Source organism: Capra hircus, chromosome 3 (assembly GCF_001704415.2).
Source record: "Capra hircus breed San Clemente chromosome 3, ASM170441v1, whole genome shotgun sequence".
Taxonomy (NCBI): Eukaryota; Metazoa; Chordata; class Mammalia; order Artiodactyla; family Bovidae; genus Capra; species Capra hircus.
This window is the reverse complement of record NC_030810.1, coordinates 68,466,000-68,489,596: the sequence shown is the minus strand read 5'-3', so window position 1 is coordinate 68,489,596 and position 23,597 is coordinate 68,466,000. Positions and strand designations below refer to the sequence as shown.

The 23,597-nt window shown below is 43.0% G+C and overlaps 1 protein-coding gene across 1 annotated transcript; it reads right to left on the bottom strand.

Annotated features, from left to right (window-relative positions):
- LOC108635621 (recQ-mediated genome instability protein 2-like) lies at positions 776-22,667 on the bottom strand. Its single transcript, XM_018046505.1, has 3 exons — positions 22,518-22,667; positions 4,979-5,198; positions 776-2,196 (listed from the first exon to the last, which is right to left on the bottom strand). Exons 1-3 carry the CDS (start codon positions 22,665-22,667, stop codon positions 1,733-1,735), a joined length of 834 nt encoding a protein of 277 aa, XP_017901994.1. The 3' UTR covers positions 776-1,732.

The window sequence follows — 23,597 nt, the reverse complement described above, 5'->3', positions numbered from 1 at the left end:
AGGGAGGCAGGAGAGTCAGAATCAGCAGAGATGTGAGGGTGGAAGCAGAGCTCAGGAGAGAAAGAGAGAATTTGAAGATGCCACATTGATGGAGAGTAGTAGTAGTGTTAGTTGTTCAGTCATGTCTGACTCTTTGTGACCCATGGATTACAGCCTGCCAGGCTCCTTTGTCCATGGAATTTCCCAGGCCAGAATACTGGAGTGGATAGCCATTCCCTTCCCCAGGAGATCTTCCTGACCCAAGGATTGAACCTGGGTCTCCTGTGTGACAGGTGGACTCTTTACCATCTGAGCCACCTGGGAAGTCCATGATGGAGAAGGGGGTCACACAAGTTAAGTGATGCAGGCAGCCTCTAGAATTTGGAAAAGGCAAGGATATGGATTCTCTCCCTAGATCCTCTGGAGGGAATGGAACCCTGGATTTTAAAATCAAGTAGCTTTGATTTTATCCCTAGGAGGCCTCTGACCCCCAGAACTGTAAGTGATAAATCTGTGTTGTTTTAAGCCACTAAGTCATAGCAGAATCCAATGGGCTTATGGCACAGAACCACACTGATGTCATTTTAATTGAATTGAAATGACTTTCCTGTGCCTGTAATGCAAGGCTTGGAGGTCCTGCAGCAGAGGCTCACTTTGTTCCTGTTTATTTTCAGGCCTTTGGCGAAATGGACTGTTGGTGAGGGTTCCTAAGTATGGGAAGAAATCAGTCCTTTTGTGAGTTAATTTCCCTCTCCCAGGTTTTTAAAGCCTAAAAACATTTTTATTTTTATTTTTTCAGCATAGGAAACAATTTATTGGTGGTTAAAAATCAACTCCAGCAAAAGCCTACAGCAATGGGGAACAAAACCTGACCCCCTCCCTCCCTTGACATTTAAAATCTAAGGAAAAGTGAAGATTGGGTAAGAAGCAGAGAGCAGCCACCCAACATTCAATACAATCACAACCAAACTCCATTCCCTACAGAAAACACCGCGAAGACTCTTACCTAACCAGCAGGCTGCCCCTCCTGGTGTCTCATCAAAAGTTATGAGGCAGAAGTTTAGTTCATGCCTGCAAGTCATTCTTCATCTTGATTTTTGTTTCAACAAGAAGTTCTGAGGGTGTTTCAACATCCCCAGTGGAAGGAAGAAGGGCAGGCATCCATGTCCAGCTCTGCGGAGAAGGGACCTCACGTTTAGGGCTGAGTGGCATCTGAGGCAGGAAGAGGGCTGTCTCTGAGAGGCCCCAGAGCCTGCAGTCAGAAAATGCTGTTTGACTTGCAGGCTGGATATGGAAGCTGTGGATGGAGGAGACGCGGGGCCATGAGGTCATTCCTTTTTCACGCAGCCTCTTTTCCTGCCCATAACCACGCTTTTCATCTCCACGGGCCGTGACTGAGGTTCAAATTCGGCCTCGTAAAACAGGGCCGCGGTGGTAATGGAAAAAGCATCATCACTTGTAAAACTTGGAAAATGCACCATGAGGTTTCTGTGTGCTTCAGGGAGACAGAATTAACACAGAGAGAGCAAAAAAAAAAAAAAAAAGAGAGAGAGAGAGAACAAAACATCTGCTTTTCATCAGCAAACAGTCAAAGCAAAGGGCAGCAGGGGCTGAGTTCACCAGAGTGTCCCAGCATTTAGCGGTCCTGCATCTGGACTCCTCAGAGCAAAGCTTTCTGATTAACCTTTGAGAAATATATATCGAGTGATGTCTATGAAATCCACATGGTAAGAATGCAAGTTGTTCCATAACTTCAGTTGTTTTTTTTATCACCGGTTCCAACATCATCTAAGGAATATATATGCCTGTGTAAATCTTCCACTTCCAGCTCCCACAAGCTTTCATGGAGGGGATTATCTGAAAGATCTGTCATCTTCACAGCCTGCAGGCAGGGCTCGGGGCTGCAGGCCTGAGCCACTCCCATCACCATCACATACTTTCCTGGGACGAGGCAGGGCCGCCCGCGCGGCACCCGCTCCAGGCCGCGAACCGAGAAGGACCCGCTTGGGTCCCGCAGCCGCGCCTCGCCGCCGCCGGCCTCCACCACAGTGCCTTGCATCCACACGGCCGTCAGCTCCAGCGGCTCGCGGCCCGCCGCCGCCCGCGACAACCGCCACGAGCCCGGGCCGCCCTCCGCGTCGCGCCGCAGCTGCTCCGCCAGCACCTTGAGCGGCGGCGACCGAGGCAGCCTCACAGCTGTGGGGCCGCTGACGGACCCTAAAAACATTTTTAAAAAGGTATTTACAGCCATGCACAGTGTCTTTTAATCTATTTATCCTCGATTGTGTATGCAAAATTAAGCAAGAGTAAAACATTTGGGACTTGGGGCCTTCCTGGGTGGCTCAGTGGTAACCTTTGATGCCTGGGTCTGGAAGATCCCCTGGAAGAGGAAATGGCAATCCATTCCAATAGTCTTGCCTGGAAAATTCTGTGGACAGAGAAGCTTGACTGGCTCCAGTCCATGGGATCACAAAGAATCATACACAACTGAGAGACTGATCACGCATGCATATAAATTATAAAACTTAAGTATCACTCTTCATGCATGTATGAATTATATGTATCATTTAGCATATAAATAATTTCTGGGGGGCAAATTTCCATTAAAGCTATATCTGTAATATACTTCTCATATATATATGTATGACAGGTATTAGAGGAGTTCCTAAATCACTCTGAACTGTAGTTGTAAACATACTTGGCAAATTAGTATCTAATCTATGGTTAAAAAATATGTCATTCCAATATTTTATAATAATCTATAAAGAAAAAGAATCTGAAAAAAATAGATAATATATATGTAATAACTGAGTGACTTTGCTGTACACCCGAAACTAACACATTTGTAAATCAACTATACTTCAATATAAAAATAAAAGAAAATGTCATCCCAAATGTGAAAATTTTCATGATAATATTAGACAATGGTTCTTGTACATCATTGTATTAAAAGTAAACTAGTGAATACCACCTTATACCCATTAGGATGGCTATTATTTAAAAAAAAAAAAAAAAACAGAAAATAAGACTTGTTGAGAACGTGGAGAAACTGGAACCCATGAGCACTGCCGGTGGAAATGTAAACTGGTGCAGATATTGTAAAAAACGGTATGGGAGTTCCTCAAAAATTAACCATAGAATTACCATGTGATCCAGCAATTCCACTTCTAGGTATATACCCAAAAGAATTGAAAGCAGAGTCTTAAAGAAACATATTCATACTTAGAATACTCACAAATAGAATATACTTCTATTTTCCTATTCATATAAACTATGACATTATTCACAATAGCCAGAAAGTAGAAGGAACCCAAGTAGTCGTCAACAGATAAATGGATAAGCAAGAACAGCTTATATATACAATGAAATATTATTAAGCTAAAAAGGAAGGAAATTCTGACATATGTTGCAACATGAATGAACTTTCAGGACATTATGCAAAGTGTAATAAGTCAGACACAAACGGATAAATTCTGTATGATTCCATTTATATTCCTAGAGCAGTCAAATTCATAAAGACAGAAGATAGGATAGTGGTTGCCAGGGGCTGGGAGGAGAGGGGAATTGAAGGTTATTATTTAGTGGACACAAAGTTTCAGTGATGCAAGATGAAAAGAATTCTGGAAATGGATGCTGATGAAGACTGCAGGGATTTCCCAGGTGCTGCTAGCGATAAAGAACCCTCCTGCAAATGCAGATGTAAGAGACACGGGTTTGATTCCTGGGTCAAGAAGATCCCCTGAAAGAGGAAATGGCAACCCACTCCAGTATTCTTGCCTGGAGAACCCCGTGGACAGAGAAGCCTGGTGGGCTACAGTCCATGGTGTTGCAGAGTCAGACACGAGTGAGCATATAATACTCATTTTGTATATTTTGTGTTTTTTTTTGTATTTTTTACAACTTTGATACTGATAATAATATTGTGAAGTACACAGGACAGATATGATCTCTATTTTTAAAATTAAAGAAACTGAGGCTCGGAGAGATGAGACTAGAGCCCAGGACTCCTGACTAAAGGACCATGTATCACTTCTTGTCAGCTCTTCTCTGGCTACATTTTGCTCCTAGTGGCTGGATTTTTATGTGTGTATGTATGTGTGTGTGTGTGTGTGTGTGTGTGTGTGTGTGTGTGTCTTTTACAGTAGTATTGTGTTTGATGTTTTCGCAGTTATAAACATCTCTGATAGGTTGATATGGTAGAGATATTTGTCTGTTTGCCTAGCTGGTGACAATTTAATGATAGTATTGTCAACCAGTGTATTCAATGATTATACACATTTATCAGACAGTGTAATCATCTCTATCATGCCAGTTGCTCACACACCAGAACTGAAACTCCAGGAACACTCTATTACTCTGACAGGGATAATAGGTCATTATTACCAAATCAGCAGCATGGTGCTTTAAAAATAAATGACCTGCTTCCCATCATTATTTATTTTTCATAAGTGCCTCAGGTTTATCTTAGCATCTAACAGCAGGAGACAATTATCCTATAATATTCTTCTTCTTCTTTTTTTTTTTTTAAAGCATGTCCTAAGTGGTCTTAAATGGTAAATGGAACATTTCTGTTGACCCCAGTGTAGAAGCCTGGGAGGTTTTATGGGAGCGTTAATAGAAAATGGGTAGAATTCATATTATATGGACACCTAATGCATATAGTCTTTTCTTTTTCCATCCAATTCTGTTGACAAAGAAGACCAGCTAGGAGGATGGGAGTGGGAGGAGAGAAGGAGAATTTCTATGTACTTACCCCACGAATTAAGCTGAGTTTTTAATGTTCCTTTAACGCTGTTTGATTGAGCCCTCAGAGGGTACAAACAGTCCCCATATGCTGTCCCTTCCCTGTGTGGAGTGTTTTAAAGGGAAACTCATAACTCATAAAAGGAAAAATTCTCCTCCACTTGGGGAGGAATTCTCCTCCTCCTCCTCCTTTCAAACAGAAGAGCCTGAGGGGACCTGAGGGGTCTTCCTGGGGCTGGACACCTGCTCTTCCCACCTGGCAGGAGGTTCCACTGAGAGAGCAGTCCTCCTTGTACTAAAGTCTGGATTAAATCACAACCCAGATGCAGACTGGCGATGGCCATGGCTGTGGTGGGAAGAAGGTACCAAGAAGGACGGAGCATTTGTTTCCCAAGAAGAAAAGGGGCAAGCTGACTGGGTGAGGAGCCCTGTTCCTTTTGGTAACTGAGAACCGTCCTCTTAGAGGTGTCCGCTCGCTTTCAAAACAAAAAGAAGCTTGTAACTGTAAAAGGCAATGATGGGTTTCCTGCTTCCCCACCCTTTTAGAAGCAAAACCTATTTATGAGGCTTTATTAAGTGCAAATAAGTCCCTCGGCTTCAACGGAGAAGCAGCAGCTGCTGAGGATGTGGTCATTTGCATATAAATGACATGATTTCAGCTTAGAGAAGAATATTGAAAAATATACATGTCGACAATGGAATCCTGATAGATTCACACATATTAAGGTCAGATATTGTAATTTTTAAGGCTGCTGCATGCTGATGACTGCATCCTGTCACATATTCAATTCTGTTTGGGTTAGATGAGTTTTATCTTCTATGAGAAGATTTTTATTGTGAATTAATTAGACTACATTTTTTTTTCCTAAACATGGGAACATTTAGGTCAATAAGCTAAATGCTCTACAAATGCATAGGCTCCATGACAGCCAAAGTTACCAACTGCAAACTTGGTTTTCTGCATAGCTAACGAAGAGGGTTGAATGCCCAGGAACCTCCCGGGGAGGAGACAGCAGTGATTTCTCTGCTTTCACTCTGTCCTCTGCAGGATGAACCTTGTTTGTGAAGAGCCAAAGAAATGGCAACCCACTCCAGTACTCTGGCCTGGAGAATCCCATGGACAGAGGAGCCTGGTGGGCTACAGTCCATGGGGTCACAAAGAGTCAGACACGACTGAGCAATTAGTCACTCACTCAAGGGAAGCTCCAGTTTCCATATTCTAAAATTTTTCCAACAGCTTGGCTAAAAGATTATTGGACAGGGGGACTTTCCTTGTGGTCCAGTGGCTAAGACTCCATGCTCCCAATGCTGGGGATCCAGGTTCAATTCCTGGTCAAGGAAGAGTGGCCTTGCTCGCTGCAACTAGAGAAAATTTGTGTGTAGCAATGAAGACCCAGTGCAGCCGAAATAAATAAATAAATAAATAAATAATTCTTTTCCTTGCTAGTTGTTTAATTATTTATTAGTCATCTTTAATTATCTCTTTTGAAAGTGTATATATACCAAGGACTTTCATCACCTAAAGTTAACACAGAGAAAGTTTAAAAATGGCCTGTGGCTTGAGGTCCACAGCTGGCAAGAGACAGACCCTGGAATCATCTGTACTGCTTCCAGGCAAGTGTCCCCAACGCTGGCTGGAGGAATTCCTCTGAAATTTGCCCCCAATTTTGGCTGTGCATCAGTTCAATGCTTATTGGCTCCTTCCCCACCTGCAAAATAGAGCTTATTTATCTTGTATATTGTCTTCTGGGAAAGCCAGAGAAATACATACCAGCCCCTTCACCTTGCCAGCCAGTCCGCACCTCTTTCAGGGAGAACATTTTCCTGTAAATGATGATCCCTCAAGTGATAACTGTAGATTTTCTTATAGAAAAATAGTATCTTGTGATCCTTTAAGTTACAGACTTTACCCATATCAATTCAGCATTTGATCACTGCATTATTTATTCATTAAATGAGTCAGTTAACTAATCCTCAACATATTTTTAAACCTTCAGTGTTAACATTTACTGGATGATAAAAGTCCTTGGTATATATAAACTTTTAAAAGAGATAATTAAAGATGACTAATAAATAATTAAACAGCTAGCAAAGAAAACGAACAATTTATTTATTTAGGTTGTGCTGAGTCTTCATAGCTGTGAACAGGCTTTCTCTAGTTGTGGCGAGCAGGGGCTACTCTCCATTGCAGTGCACAGGCTTTTCACTGCGGTGGCTTCTCTTGTTGTGGAGCACAGGCTCTAGGCTCTCAGGACTCAGTAATTATGGCTCCCGGGCTCTAGAGTGAAGGCTCAGAAGTTGTGGTACATGGGCTTAGCTGCTCCAAGGCATGTGAAATCCTCTTGGGCTCAAACTGTATCCCCTGCATTGGCAGGTGGATTCCCATCCACTGCGTTACCAGGGAAGTCTGTAAAAAGAAAAACTGAGAAACTCACCATAAGTAGATGTATTTCACAGAGAACTTTAAAGCTTTTACAGAACTCTGTTATGCTAACCTGAAAAAGTATCTCAATGTTGATTTGCTGATATATTCTATATATTTTTTCCATAAAGAGGTATTATATAAAACTCTAGGTTTAATAAAGATTTTAAAACTATAAATTCTATAAAGCTTAGTCCTACAATTGATTAAATTATACATAGAAGAAGATTATATTACCCAAAATTTGGCATCCCATTACTCATCCAGGGGTAGATCCAGATATTGTGAAGCCTAAAGTTCATTCAATTTGGAAATTTTTGATACAAAATTGAGTACAAAGTGAATATTTACTTAAGTGGAGAGAAAAGCAGAACAAATTATAAAAAAGAAGCAACACAGCAAGTTATAGGCCTCACAAAAGCCACAGAACTAACGTACTTTGATTGATTAATTGGATACACCTTTATAACACTTTCTCTACAATTGACTACCTGTTCAGTCTACCCTGTAATGTAGTTGATAAAAATTTGTTTTTTATTAATGATAGTTTTTAAAATTTACTTCATCTTTACAGTATGTTATATGTAACATCACGTAAAGTTTTAGGATTGTTATCAAATTGGAGAGAGCCTCTAATTCTTTCATACATGAGCTGTGAAATTTCAGGGAATTTCAAATTTTCTTGTGTCGTTGTTGTTTTTAATCGCTAAGTCGTGTCTGACCCTTTTGTGACCCCATGGGCTGTATGTAGCCCACCAGGATCCTCTGTCTATGGGACTTCCCAGGCAAGAATCCTGGAGTGGGTTGCCATTTCTTTCTCCAGGGGATCTTCTTGACCTGGGGGTCAAACCCACATGTTTCCTGCTTGATAGGCAGATTCTTTACCGCTGAGCCATGTGACTGATCCTAAATACGTTCCCATGTTCCTAGCACCTTTGGCCATAGAACACGCTGGTTTTTACTGCAATGTGCTCTCAAGCCCTGCACTTTCATGTCCCCAGAATTAATGTTTATAGAAGCTGACCCCAGATTAGGACAGTTAGCCTTATCTTGACTACATACAGAATTGACTGTAAAACAGATAATTCCATGTATTTCCAACCCAGCTGACATGGCTGAAGGGAAGGAGTCTTATAAGAAGAGCCCCATGGAAAGCTTTCTGGGTCTCTCTGCCTTTGGAGAGTCTGGTGGTTCTCATATGCCAGAAAATCATGGCTGATTTTCAAGGCGCAGTGTCTGGGATGAGAAGAGGGGCCATGAAAGCAGAAGACAGGTGGATAGTTTCTCTGTGGTGGATAGTTTCTCTGTGGCAGCACAAGTCCCTTAAAGTTAAAAACAATCTGTTCCCTAAATTCACAAAAACAATATTCCGCACCACCCCGCCCCTACCGACTCCCTCCTACCAGCATTCTCTGTACACCAGTTTAGTTCTGCCAGAGTAGAGTTAAAACCAGAAAATGCCACGAGAAATAGAAGGAGAACCAGTGGATGCAGGACTCTCTGGGGTGTGATTAACTGAACACAACTGATTCTCTAGTGTATCAATGGTCATCGTCTTCCGGAAGAGCTTTGCTAAAAGCGGAGCCTCCCAGCTCTGCTGCCAGAGAGGAGATGGACACTCTCATCTGCTCTAGACAGAAGATGAAGTGGGCAGTTTAGACTGCTGAAAAACAGTTGGAGATAAGCTTGTAGTTCCAAAAAAATTAATCCATGCCTCTAGATAGCACGTAAGCCTATTGGAAAGTTTTTCCAATTCAAGCAGTTAATAATATATCAAGTCTTGTAGCATAAGGGATACAATTTTCAAAATTATTGTACTGAGGGAATCATAAATCTCACCAAGAGGAAGGCTGTAGTCCAGATATTTTATTTTAGATTTCCATCCAGGGTACACTATGACACTCCACATGAAAGTCAAATTGTCCATGTAAAATGGTTTCCAGGTGATAAGTTTACCCCAAGGGGTCCAGTGAGGTAATACAGTCAGAGTTATATCTGACTTTCACAATCTATAAAGACTAGTTATCAATTTTTTGAAAGATTTGATAAGCAGGAAAAAAAAAATAGCTTATGGATGCTGACATTTGTCTCATTAATGGGAGCAGTGTAAGAAGTACAAGCCCCTTCTGGATTTGGCTGTAAATACACCACTGACATACATTTTGGAAGGTTGCTGTTTTGTGCTGGTGGGAATGTACTTGTCTAACCTTACACTGACTCTAATAGACGTAAGGAAGCAGTGATATTACTGTCAGCCACATTCAGCTTTTTAAAACAGGGGCACCCACTCTGCCAGTATCTGTCAGGTTCCAGGCCACTGCCTATTAAAAATTATGTTCCATCTATACTAGTCTGGCCTACTGGAAGTATTATTAGGAAATAATTCTCCTGTTATGTTTGGGGAAAGGAAGGAAAAAACAAATCCCACTTCATTCCACAGGATTCCAAGGAATAATTAATATTTCTTCCATCTTGGAATAGGAATGCTGCTGCTTTCTCTAGCATTTCACATGGAAGACACAACCCGCCTGGCAAGGGCAGAACTAATCAACGTGTTAGAAACAGGCAGGAGGCCCGAGTACTAAATAATCGCCAATTTGAGTGTTGTCTGCCATCGCATCATTCTTTGTACTGCAAGGCAATATTTTCATAAGTTATTCCCTTGTCACCAGGGAAAAAGAGTTAGATATTTTTTTTTTTTTTTTTTTTAGGGAAGATTGGTAGGTTTGCTGAAGATGCTTATTAAAACAATAATAGTAATAACCAGTGCTGACTTTTGCTTGGTTTCAGTTAAACTCTCTAAAGTGCATTTCCAGGTGTATGCTGACTGCCCAAACTGCAGAAGCAATTCTTTGAGCATCATTGCTTGAGTTTGTGGGGTGAAATACAGGAAATGGATACACTATTTACCTGTCCAGAACTGAAGACTAAACCCATTCTTCAAAAGCTCACCATGTGCTTAATAGAAGTATACTGCAGGGACACTTTATCTAGCCAACATCATCAGTAAATGGGTTTGTTTTCCCTCAGTCTTCCTTAAATGATATTTAAATTTTAATCCATTCAGTGTAACCATATTGCATTTTAGCATTTCTACAATAATTGCATATTTCCCTTCCTTTTAGATTTGAGTGAAGACATATGAACTTCTTTGTGAAAATAAATTCTTGTTACCAGTTACCACTCAGTAGTGGCTGCTGGGACTCTTTGGTTTTCAGGCCCCAGTTTGCCTTGGCTTCCCTGATGGCTCAAACAGTAAAGAATCTGCCTGGAAGGTGGGAGCTGCAAGTTTGATCCCTGGGTTGGGAAGATCCCCTGGAGAAGGGAATGGCAACCCACTCTAGTATTCTTTCCTGGAGAATCCCACACAGAGGAGCCTGGTAGGCTACAGTCCATGGGGTTGCAAAGAGTCGGACACGACTGAGCAACTAACACACATAGCCTGAGCATTTCCTTCTCCTGCGCCCCATGCGCTGCCCTATAAACCCCCCCTCACCGCTTCTAATCAGACAAGGCAGGATTTTGCCTTGAGACAGAGCAGGCATTTTGCAGTTCAACATCCTAAGATGAATACCAGCTCCATCACTTACTTCCTGTGTGAACGTGAACAGTTAATTTCCTGAGTTTTCGTGTTTATAAAACGAAGAAGAAATACTTGCCTAGGGTTGTGAGATGGAGGGATGTTGGTACAGAATTTGGCACAGATTTGCGAGGGCCATGGCTTCCATCAGGTACACCTAAAAGTGAGTTGGTTCTAATAGAGGACCCTGGGGTACTGTGACAGCTCAGTGGACAGCTCACGGGACTTCCTCATTCATTTGTGCATCCTTTGCTGGTCACTGGAGGACTGACCTTACTAGCACCTGACCTCCAAAGAAATGGACACGCAGACCATTGCCGTGCTTAGTAATTTAGATCGTCATACCAGCATCCTCTCTGTGCCTTTTTTGTCCACCTCTCTGTAAAAATAATGTTAGGCTTCTTTTTCCTTGTTTTGTTTTTTTACATGAAAAGGATTGATCAGATTTCATCAGGCTGGAAGGCCTGACTTTGCATAGAAGGCCAAATCAGTGGTCCTCAGTCTTGAAGACACAGATTCCTGGGCCCCACTCCCAAGCTTGCTGATTCAGTGGGTCTGGGTGGGATTTGAGAGGTGTGTGTCTATCCGTTCCCAGGTAAGCCTGACGCTGATGTGGCTGGTGTGGAGACCACACTATGAGAACCTCTGCATTCGGTGAACTGAAGTAGAATGAGTGTTGATCCGCAATCACCAGCCTCACACACTGCTGATCTTCAGGCTAGAGATCCTCCAGAGGTGGCTGGGAGGCCAGCTTGTCCTCCTAAAGTGAAGCCTGCTCTTAGACGCAAGTGGTTCTTTGCAACTTGATCCCTAAGACATGTATGATTGAAGTGAGGTGCAGGCAGGTCTCTGGCAGCTTTAATTGCCTCCCACACCCCATGGCCTAGTGAGTGCAAACAGCTGGGGCACCCCCTCCAATGCCCGACCTTCTCTTTTCCCTCCCCTTAATCCACAGTGGCTGATAAAGTCAGGGTTTGAGTGGGACTTTGTGGTTTGAATTATTGGCTCTTGGGTGAGGTGAGACCTATTTGAATTGTTCTTAATTTTTCCACCACATGTTTGGGTTGAGAAGAAAGCAATTTTGTAACCATTTCCAGGTTGGAAATAGTGCTCACAAAATAATAAATTGAGATAATCCAAACCATATTTCCAAATTCACACACAGTTAGTTGAAATGGAAACAGCTTTATAAGACCTGGTCTCAGTGTCCTGACACGGGAGGCGAAGGTGTTTCCGGGAACTCTGCCAGACCCAAAGAAAAGAACTATACATATAGGCCAGGCTTATCCTGTCTGGGTCTGTGTGTGGCCTGAGGAGAAAAGTAGGGCAGCGAGAAACCTCAGGCTGGGGCCGGTCATGGGGCAGTGGTGGTCAGTGTGAGGGAAGACGAAGAACTTTTGGGAACAGGGATAACAAGTTTTCATATTAAATGTCTCATATATTTTTGTATAGGGGGCTTCCCTGGTGGCTCAGTTGGTAAAGAATCTGCCCGCAATGTGGAGACCTGGGTTCAATCCTTGGGTTGGGAAGATCCCCTAGAGAAGGAAATGGCAAACCCACTCCAGTATTCTTGGCTGAGAAATCCTATGGACAGAGGAGTCTGGTAGGCTATAGCCTATGGGGTTGCAAAAAGAGTCAGACATGACCTAGTGACTAACCACCACCAACAAATTTGTTGTATAACCCTGATCTTAGAATGAGCCTGCTGCAGATGCTGTATTACCAGGGCTCACAGGGGTGGTCTCCATGGGACGAGAGAGGGGAGCAGCCCAAGAAGGTGTTGACACACGTCAGGCGGAGTGTTGGCAGGCCCAAGCAGTTAGTGAGACGGGTGACTGAGAGAGCAGAGGCCCAGGGGTTTACTGAGATCCTTTGGGGAAGGTTACTGGACTTCCCATAGCTTGTGCCCCACAAGACTTGAGGTATTTTTATTTAAATATTGAAGAAAAAGGTGGCCTAGCAAGAGAGTACCCAGGTGGCAGACTCCTGTGCAAGCTGAGGATTTAGAGGAAGATTCTAAAATCACAACTCTGATTGGATTTGCCCCATTCCTTTTTCAGATTTCTTCAATCTAAAGTAAGTATGCTCATCGGAAGAATATTTCTGAGCAGCTGCTGGGGCCTAGCCATATGGCAGATGCTGAGGAAATCATGGGGAAATGAGGCAGGCCCTCATTTCAAGGAGCTTGTCTCCCGGGTTCCCTCCCGTGTCTTCTCTTCCTACAAACCATGGTTCCACCACTTGTGCAGTGCAATTCCACCTTCCTTCTTTGTGCTGTCACCAAAGACCCACTCCCAGAGCCTGGGGATTCACCCGTTTATTACATAACTGTATGCCAGGCACTACTGGGGGCAATGAGGACTCAGTAGTGAAGAAAAGAGACAAAAATCTCTTGCTTGCCTGAAAGAGACAGAAAATAAATAGATAAAATAAAGCAAAGACACAGTACGTAAAAGATTAGTATGTTAGGCAGTGATAAAGAGTAAAAATAAGGCAGGGAAGGGAATGAAAGGAGTCTGGAGTGGGGTTTATTGGACTGGCCAGGGCAAGGCTTCTCTGAGAAGGTCTGAACTTGGATAGGGAGGAAAGGCAAGTACAAAAGCATGAGGTAGAAGCTCACTGCTGGCACCTGAGGAGGAGTGGGGAGACCTCTGGGGCAGGAGCAGAGGTGGGAGGGAAAAGCAGGAAATGAGGCCAGAATGGGGCAGGGCTGGGACGAAATCAGCTTTGCCTTGCAGGGCTTGGTAAGGACCTGGCTTTACTCTGCACCATGTGGGAAGTCGTAGGAAGGGTTCTGGGCTGAGTGGTGACCCAGCATGTTTTAATTTTAGCAGGGTCATTCTGGCTGCTGTGTGGGGAATGGGCTGAAGGAGAACAAGGAAGAATAATCAGGAAGTTCTGGCAGAATCTAGGCAAAAGATGTGGGTGGCCTGGACCACTATGTGATGGTGGTGATGGTGATAAGTGGTCAAACCTCGTGTGTAGTTTTAAGGTAGAGCCAGTAGGGTTTATTGACAGATTATAAGATACGAGAGAAAGAAAGGACTCAGAGAACCTCAACAGACATTTTTCAAGAGAGGATGTACAAATGGCCAACAGGTACATGAAAAGGTTCTCAATATCACTATCATCAGGGAAACGCAAATACAAACCACTATGAGTTAACACTTCACACCTGTCAGAATGGCTGTCATCTAAAAGTCAAGTAGTAACAAGCATTGGCAAGGATGTGAATAAAAGGGAAACTTATGCACTGTTGGTGGGACTGTAAATTGGTGCAGCCACTTTAGTAAATTTTGAATATTCTTCAAGAAATTAAAAATTGAACTATCATCAGTTCAGTTTAGTTCAGTCGCTCAGTCGTGTCCAACTCTTTGCGACACCATGAACTGCAGCAAGCCAGGCCTCCCTGTCCATCACCAACTCCCAGAGTCTACCCAAATCCATGTCCATTGTGTCAGAGATGCCATCCAACAATCTCATCCTCTGTTGTCCCCTTCTCCTCCTGCCCTCAATCCCTCCCAGCATCAGGGTCTTTTCAAATGAGTCAGTTCTTCACATCAGGTGGCCAAAGTATTGGAGTTTCAGCTTCAACTTCAGTCCCTCCAATGAACACCCAGGACTGATTTCCTTTAGGACGGACTGGTTGGATCTCCTTGCAGTCCTAGGGACTCTCAAGAGTCTTCTTCAACACTACAGTTCAAAAGAATCAATTCTTCGGCGCTCAATTTTCTTCACAGTCCAACTCTCACATCCATACATGACTACTGGAAAAACCATAGCTTTGACTAGATGGACCTTTACTGGCAAAGTAGTGTCTCTGCTTTTTAATATGCTGTCTAGGTTGGTCATAACTTTCCTCCCAAGGAGCAAGCGTCTTTTAATTTCATGGCTGCAATCACCATCTGCAGTGATTTTGGAGCCCAGAAAAATAAAGTCTGGCACTGTTTCCACTGTTTCCCCATCTATTTGCCATGAAGCAATGGGACCAGATGCCATGATCTTCGTTTTCTGAATGTAGAGCTTTAAGCCAACTTTTTCACTCTCCTCTTTCACCTTCATCAAGAGGCTCTTTAGTTCTTCTTCACTTTCTGCCATAAGGGTGGTATCATCTGCATATGTGAGGTTACTGATATTTCTCCTGGCAATCTTGATTCCAGCTTGTGCTTTCTCCAGCTCAGCGTTTCCCATGATGTACTCTGCATAAAAGTTAAATAAGCAGGGTGACAATATACAGCCTTGATGTACTCCTTTTCCTATCTGGAAACAGTCTATTGTTCCATGTCCAGTTCTAACTGTTGCTTCCTGACCTGCATACAGCTTTCTCAAGAGGCAGGTCAGGTGCTCTGGTATTCCCATCTCTTAACAATTTTCCACAGTTTGTTGTGATCCATGCAGTCAAAGGCTTTGGCATAGTCAATAAAGCAGAAACAGATGTTTTTCTGGAACTCTCTTGCTTTTTTGATGATCTAGCAGAGGTTGGCAATTTGATCTCTGGTTCCTCTGCCTTTTCTAAATCCACCTTGTACATCTGGAATTCCACAGTTCACGTATTGCTGATGCCTGGCTTGGAGAATTTTGAGCATTACTTTACTAGTGTGTGAGATTAGTGCAATTGTGTGGTAGTTTGAGCATTCTTTGCCATTGCCTTTTTTGGGATTGGAATGAAAACTGACCTTTTCCAGTCCTGTGGCCACTGCTGAGTTTTCCAAATGTGCTGGCGTATTGAGTGCAGCACTTTCACAGCATCATCTGTTAGGATTTGAAATAGCTCAACTGGAATTCCATCACCTCCACTAGCTTTGTTCGTCGTGATGCTTCCTAAGGCCCACCTGACTTCACATTCTAGGATGTCCGACTCTAGGTGAGTGTGAGTGATCACACCTTTGCAATTATCTGGGTCGTGAAAATCTTTTTTGTACAGTTCTTCTGTGTATTCTTGCCACCTCTTTTTAATATCTTCTGCTTCTGTCCTACCATTTCTGTCCTTTATTGAGCCCATGTTTGCATGAAATGTTCCCTTGGTATCTCTAATTTTCTTGAAGAGATCTCTAGTCTTTCCCATTCTGTTGTTTGCCTCTATTTCTTTGCATTGATCGCTGAGGAAGGCTTTCTTATCTCTCCTTGCTATTCTTTGGAACTCTGCATTCAAATGGGTATATCTTTCCTTTTCTCCTTTGCTTTTCACTTCTCTTCTTTTCACATAACCCAGCAATTCCATTTCTAGGTAAATATCTGAGAGAATCACTCTGATATCTAGTAGTAATGAGATAGTAATGAGATCACTATCTTGAAAAGATTATCTGTACCCCTATGTTTATTGCAGCATCATTTACAATCACCAAGACATGGAAACAACTTAAACATCCACCCACAGATGAATGGATAAAGAAAATGTGGTATATTTTTATATATAATGGAATACTACCCAGCCACGAGAAAGAAGGAAATCCTGCCACTTGCAACCACATGGATGGAACCTGAGGGCATTACGTGAAGTGAAACAAGACAAAGACCAATACTGCACAATCTCACTTACACACGGACTCTGAAAGAAAAAAAAAAAAACTCACAGAAAGAGAGAGTAGATTGGTAGTTGCCTGGACAGTGGAATGGAGGATGTGGGTGAAGGCAGTCAAAAGGTACAAACTTCCAGTTACAAAATGAGTAAGTTTTAGGTGTGTTAATATATAGCATGGTGACTATGTTAACAACACTCTATTATATACTTGAAAGTTGCTAAGAGAGTAAAACCTAAATGTTCTCACCACAAAAGAAGAAGGTAACTAAGTGAGGTGATGGATGAGTAATCATTTCCCAGTGTATACATTTATCAAATCATCATATAGTACACCTTTAACTTACGCACTGTTACATGTCAATTATATCTCAATAGAGGCGCACAGAGAAAGACCTAAAAATGGCAAGAAGTGTCTTGACCTGAGCAATTAGAAGAAAGGGTGGCCATTTACTAAAACAGAGGAGACTGCAGGAAGAGCAGATGGGCAAGATTTTGAGCTTGATTTTGGACAAGTTAGAGCTTGAAAAACCTACTAGTGGAGATGTCAGATGGGAAGGTGGATATCCGACTGTAGCTTAAGGGAGAAGGCCAGGCTTAAATTTGGGAGTGACTATAATGACCCAACATAGATTTATGAGGGATTTCAGGGTCAGTGAAAGGGGGAAAGGATCAGTTAATTTGAAGCCGGGGAGCCACTACCACATAAAGTCACGAGAGAAGCAATGTCCTCAGAAGAGCAAGTGTCAGTAGGAAGTAAGAAGCTTTCAGAAAAGCAGAGGACTGAATAGGCATTTTGCTGCCAACTGACAGTGAATTCCAGGTAGCACAGCGGAAGAGCATCGGGAGAAAAGGAGAGGGGGTCAGAAGATGTGACAGACTGGACTGAATGTGCATAAAGTGTCCAGGGTATGAGAAATGATCCCTGAGTCTGGGGCCTCTCTTGAGGAACGCGGTAAACGGGGATAACGATGGACTGCTGGTCTCAAGACCCGAGGGTGTGGCATGGCTGCGAGGGCGCAAGCGCAGGGGGAGGGACGTGGCAGGGACTCTTCTCTCTAATCCTGAGCTATGCTCACCTTAATTCTCTCCAGCTTTGGCCCAGGGTTGACCAGGTTTTCTTCGTTCTACCTCAGCATCCAGTTGGGGCTCTTTTCCTACTGGACCGGTTGATGGCAGGCTGCCCTCTGTCTGAGCTGGGGCTCCTCTTTTCACCTGCGCTGTTTGGGAAACAAAAACTTTACAAGGATTCCTTCTGGTGCTTCACACAGGCGCTGCGCTCTCGCCTTCTAGATCTTAAAGGTAAAGATGTATTTGGAACTCAAGGGACTGCCTGATGTGTACCTGAGCCGAGCTTCTCTTTCATAATCCCTCAGATTTCTATATCCTTTCACTCATATCCACCCCCTTCACCAGCCATAAAACGATACCAGATTTGCTAAGGCAAGTGTTTTGTGTTCCTTATTTTTAATTTTAAAAAAGAGCTAAAGTCAAGTTTTTTCATTGTGGGCTTCTTTTTAATTTTTTTTATAAGATTGGTAATTTGTGTGATTTTTTTTTTAAAAAAAGGACTCCTTTGTCCTCTTCTAGCACCTGGAAGCATTTATTTTCTGACAGTTTTTCTCCTATCTGAGGACAGTGGTCCGCCCACAGCCTTTCAACAGCCTGGGATTTCTACCCTCTTGCCCACATTGTTTGAGCTCATCTTCCTGACCATGAACTTGGCACTGGCTCTGCAGGACCCTATCATCTTTGAGCTATCAGTTCACTTCAGTTCAGTTGCTCAATCGTGTCTGACTCTTTGTGAACCATGAATCGCAGCACGCCAGCCCTCCCTGTCCATCACCAACTCCTGGAGTTCACTCAAATTCATGTCCATTGAGTCGGTGATGCCATCCAGCCATCTCATCCTCTGTCATCCCCTTCTCCTCCTGCCCCCAATCCCTCCCAGCATCAGAGTCTTTTCCAATGAGTCAACTCTTCACATGAGATGGCCAAAATATTAGAGTTTCAACTTTAGCATCAGTCCTTCTAATGAACACCCAGGACTGTTCCCCTTTAGAATGGACTGGTTGGATCTCCTTGCAATCCAAGGGACTCTCAAGCATCTTCTCCAACAAAAGCATCAGTTCAAAAGCATCAATTCTTCAGCGCTCAGCTTTCTTCACAGTCCAACTCTCACATCCATACATGACTACTGGAAAAACCATAGCCTTGACTAGACGGACATTTGTTGGCAAAGTAATGTCTCTGCTTTTCAATATGCTATCTAGGTTGGTCATAACTTTCCTTCCAAGGAGTAAGCGTCTTTTAATTTCATGGCTGCAATCACCATCTGCAGTGATTTTGGAGCCCCCCCCCCCAATAAAGTCTGACACTGTTTCCACTGTTTCCCCATCTATTTCCCATGAAGTGATGGGACCAGATGCCATGATTTTAGTTTTCTGAATGTTGAGCTTAAAGTCAACTTTTTCACTCTCCTCTTTCACTTTCATCAAGAGGCTTTTGAGTTCCTCTTCACTTTCTGCCATAAGGGTGGTGTCATCTGCGTAACGGAGGTTATTGATATTTCTCTGGGCAATCTTGATTCCAGCTTGTGCTTCTTTGAGCTATACCAGAGGCAAAAAAGTCACCCAGCAGGAGAAAGATATGAGAAGATGGACTCCTGAGTGACTATGTACCCAAGAATGACGACGGACAGAAAAGGCCCATGGCACAGGGCACTATCAGATCAGAAACACAAGGGCAGTTAGATGGGCAGAGCAAGAGACCCCTTTTGTCCCCTGGTTATTTTTCCTAGAGATGCAGCCTTTTCTGGTTGTTGTTTGCAGCTCCGCTAACAGTTTTTCTTGTCAGATATTCTAGGGTGGAATGAAACTAATCACAGTTAAATGTTCATTAGCTGCTCCCACAGAGTTGGATCAGAGAAAGTGATTGCTGGGTTCTGGTTTTTAATTTTCTTCCCACACAAGAACACAGAATTTGGTCATCCTGACCAGCAGGCAGCTGGGCCCACACCCTGCTCTGCAGGGCTCTTCAGAGAGTATCTGTTACAGAATAAAGGGAGGGAAGTCGCTCAGTCATGTCTGACCCTTTGCGACCCCATGGGCTGTAGCCTACCAGGCTCCTCCGTCCATGGAATTCTCCAGGCAAGAGTACTGGAGTGGGGTGCCATTTCCTTCTCCAGGGGATCTTCCTGACCCAGGGATTGAACCCCGGTCTCCCGCACTGAAGGCAGACGCTTTACCATCTGAGCCACCAGGGAAGCCCTGTTACAGGTTGCTGCTGCTGCTGCTAAGTCACTTCAGTCGTGTCCGACTCTGTGCAACCCCATAGACGGCAGCCCACCAGGCTCCCCCGTCCCTGGGATTCTCCAGGCAAGAACACTGGAGTGGGTTGCCATTTCCTTCTCCAATGCATGAAAGTGAAAAGTCAAAGTGAAGTCGCTCAGTCGTGTCCGACTCTTCGTGACTCCATGGACTGCAGTCCACCAGGCTCCTCCGTCCATGGGATTTTCCAGGCAAGAGTACTGGAGTGGGGTGCCATTGCCTTCTCCACTGTTACAGGTTAGGGAGGAATATATCTTCCACTGTGCACTGCACATTAATGGTCTCACCTGGGGGATGTTCCTTTCTTAATTATGATGATGATTTGAAGTTTGAGGAACTTTGGAAAGTTACCCATCTGCCTCTGCAAATGTATGTGTGGTCTCTGAGAAAAGAAAAACCATCCTTTGCATTTTAAGTTATTTTCTTATTACTCTAAGAAAATAACCTGGGCTGTAGGTTTGGAAAGAGGGTTGTGCGTGCCTGCTAAGTCATTTCAGTCATGTCTGACTCTTTGCGACCCCATGGACTGTAGCCCACCAGGCTTCTCTGTCCATGGGATTCTCCAGGCAAGAATACTGGAGTGGGTTGTCATGCCCTCCTCCAGGGAATCTTCCTGACCCAGGGATCAGGAAGGCTCTTATGTCTCCTGCATTAGCAGATGGGTTCTTTACCACTAGCACCATCTGGGAACCCTGCCAGATGGTCGTACTTAGGGTTTTTTAACGTACAAAATGATATATAGGTATAAAAATAAGTTAATAGAATAAATAAAACCAAAATTTAAATTTCTCTAACTTTTAGTCTACTGGATGTTGTGGGCATTTTATATACAAGAAATTGCTTAAGCTATATAATAGCCCTGAGTAGGTAGGCATTATTAACCCCATTGTATATAAGGCAAAGCAAACTTGCTAAAGAGTATGCAGTTAATAAAAGACAAAACAGAGATTTGAACCCAGCTCTAACTTATTCTGGCTTCCCAGGTGGCACTAGTGATAAAGAACCTGCCTGCCGTTGCAGGAGATGTAGAGATGTGGGTTCGATCCCTGGGTCAGGGAGATCCTCTGGGGGAGGGCGTGGCAACCCTCTCCAGTATTCTTGCCTGGAGAATCCCATGGACAGAGGAGAGTCCATGGGCTACAATCCATAGGGTTGCAAAGAGACAACTGAAGTGACTTAGCACACACACAGCGCTCTGACTTACTCTGAGATCTATGTTTATTCCCCTACATTATGATGACTTTGAAAGGGACCATATCGAGAAGATGAAAATGTCCTTTGCCTTGAAAATAACCAATACAACTTTATTAAGTACTGGTTGAATGGGAACACTTCACACGTTCAAGCAAGACAGAAGATAATTCTCCTAAGTTACAGCTGAGTAACAGCCTGGAAAGCGGCATATCTCCTATTATGTCAAGCTTGCTTCTCAGGTAGAAAGGGATGAAACTGCTGATACTGTTTATCCGAAGGATGAAGAAAAGAAGTCGACATCTTCTAAACCAGAAAAAAGCATACTTATGTTGTTTATCTGCTTTGACAGAAACTGTAATATTGCCTGGAACTGTGTCTTAGTCTCAGCCTAGCAAGACTGCCCTGCTGCTGCTGCTGCTGCCGAGTCGCTTCAGTCATGTCCGACTCTGTGCGACCCCGTAGACGGCAGCCCACCAGGCTCCCCCGGCCCTGGGACTCTCCAGGCAAGAACACTGGAGTGGGTTGCCATTTCCTTCTCCAATGCATGAAAGTGAAAATTTGTAATTATTAAATTTTATAATTTATGATTATACAACTATGCAATTTTAAGATAATTTAAAATATATATCTGTATTACAGATATAGATACACATAGTACAGATATGTAAACATCATATATACTATATCTTTTAGCTATATAGATATAGAACTATCTATACATCTATATACATATAACTCTCTCTATATATAAAGTCAATGCAGAACTATTTCTGGCTTAGGATACCACATCTATATCACTCTACACTGTATACTGTATCTACCTATCTACACCTATATCATATCTATATATTCCTGTCTTAAGAGGCACTAGTCTCCTCTCCTTTTGGCCTTGCTGACAAACACTTGGCCTTCCTATGTTAGGCACATAAGCGGACCACTAAAACCCTACTGTTCTTGCTGGGCCCAGACAGGACTGGGGGAAACCCAGCTATTTGGTTGCTCCGAGGATCTTGCCAAGGCCACTGAACTACTTTGGGCAGCAGTCCCAAGTCTTATCCTGGTTTAAACAACAAGCCAAAAGCAAAGAGGTGCCTCAGAGGCAGGGAAGACATATGCCAGGATGATGGAATTCATCCTGCTGTTGGCTTTCTTTCCTTAAAAGGGGCCACCAGCAATTAAATAGCAAACAAAAGAGAGAGATCAGGCATACACACACTGCACCCTCATCCCAGGTTCTGGAAAAGAGACCCCAAGGGGAAGATGAAATTTAGGAGGTTTGTTGAACCCACTGTAGAGCTGATCCAGAATTTAAATTGATTCCATAATTTATTGCATTTTAATTAGCAATCACAAGAGACTAAGTATTGTTTACTCTCTTGTTAGGAGCTCTGGCTGGAAACAAATACCAGAGAGTCTTAATAAGGATGAGTTATATTTACTGTTTTCCATTTTACAGTCTTGTTATAATCATCACAAGAAGAGATTCATTTAGTGCTCATCTGTTCTTGGTATGACATTTGTTGACCACAAGGGTGACATAAAATCAGAACATACCCCATAAGACAAGAAAGAGCCTCCCCACCTCCAGCCCACCCCTTGTTTACACCTTCATTGTTTTCAATAATATAATTTAATGTGGAAATACTTCTGGCTCATGTTACATGACTTGAGTTCCCATGTGCCATCGTCACCCAAAATGCATCTAAATGACTGCTGTTGGTTATTTATTTAGGGCTGAATAATGCTACAAACAGCAGGCAGCTGTATTTCTATGCACCAGTCCAACATGGTGACAGCTGCATCAGACAGCCGAGAAGCCGAAGCCGTCAGTCTAAGGCCCCGGCATACCCAGCAGCCTATTAGGCTCTCATCTGATGGGTTACCACACTTATTTTCTTTCATTCTATTATTTTGGTTAGTTTCTAGAATATCAGTTATTTTTATGACATTTCCCCAGGGTCAGAGCTTTGGAGTTTTCCAAACAAATCTTGCTGTTTTTACTCAAGCAGGAAGAACCCTGAGTTCCTCTCTGAGCCTTTCTGCTTGTTGGGGTGGGACCCGGGCACAATGTATTTCTTTGAGAGCACTCTGGGTCCTCACTGGGAACATTATAAAGTACTTTTTAAATACCACTGCCTATTATCAGAGTGATCCCCATCAGTCAGGCCAGCTCTGCCTCTGGATCAGGCACCCCAGCAGGTAATGGAGCTCATTATCTCCATTCTGAAGGATATTTCATTAAACAAAGTGGGAGGACTTGATTCCAAAGGCCACCTTCAAAGAAGGCATGTTTTGTGTAATCTGAATACACATACCCTTTTGAGGCCTTTTCATTCAAAACGGACCTGCTTCCCCAAAAGTAGGTGAAGTAACTGCCATTATTTACTCTGCTTTTTCTTTTTTTTTAACCCAATTTTGCCACCCAGGCACAGAGGTACCAGTCCAGTGCTTGGGTTTTAATTAAATCTTGTTCCCTTTAAAAAGCTCCTATTGTTCCTTTCATTTAAATAGGATTCTTCTTAGATCTTTAACAAGACCACAGAGGAGTAATAAATCTAAGTAATTGTCCTTATTAAGAGGAGATTATTCTCAGAAGACTATAACAGTCACCAAAGTAACTAAAGCCATTTCCAGATAGCACTTAGAGAATCCTCCTCCTACCCAAATATAGAGATGCCTCGTTAGTCACTTGCTTTGCAGCTCAAATTAAATTAGATGGCATTCTGTTTATTTTTCATATCTTTTGTTAACAGAAGGAGATTTTCCCTTTGATGATATTAATCAGGAAACCTCAAGTCCAGCTACACAGGAATTCATGGGATGGAGGTGACC

Excerpts from the sequence above, each read along its gene's own strand:
- LOC108635621 (XM_018046505.1), bottom strand. The coding sequence starts at position 22,667 with ATGAAAGAAAATAAGTGTGGTAACCCATCAGATGAGAGCCTAATAGGC. Across the intron at positions 5,199-22,517 it reads TAGAAATACAGCTGCCTGCT|CGAGCGGACACCTCTAAGAG; the intron begins GTTTGTAGCATT and ends TTGTTTTGAAAG. Across the intron at positions 2,197-4,978 it reads TCAGTGGAACCTCCTGCCAG|GGTCCGTCAGCGGCCCCACA; the intron begins GTGGGAAGAGCA and ends AAATGTTTTTAG.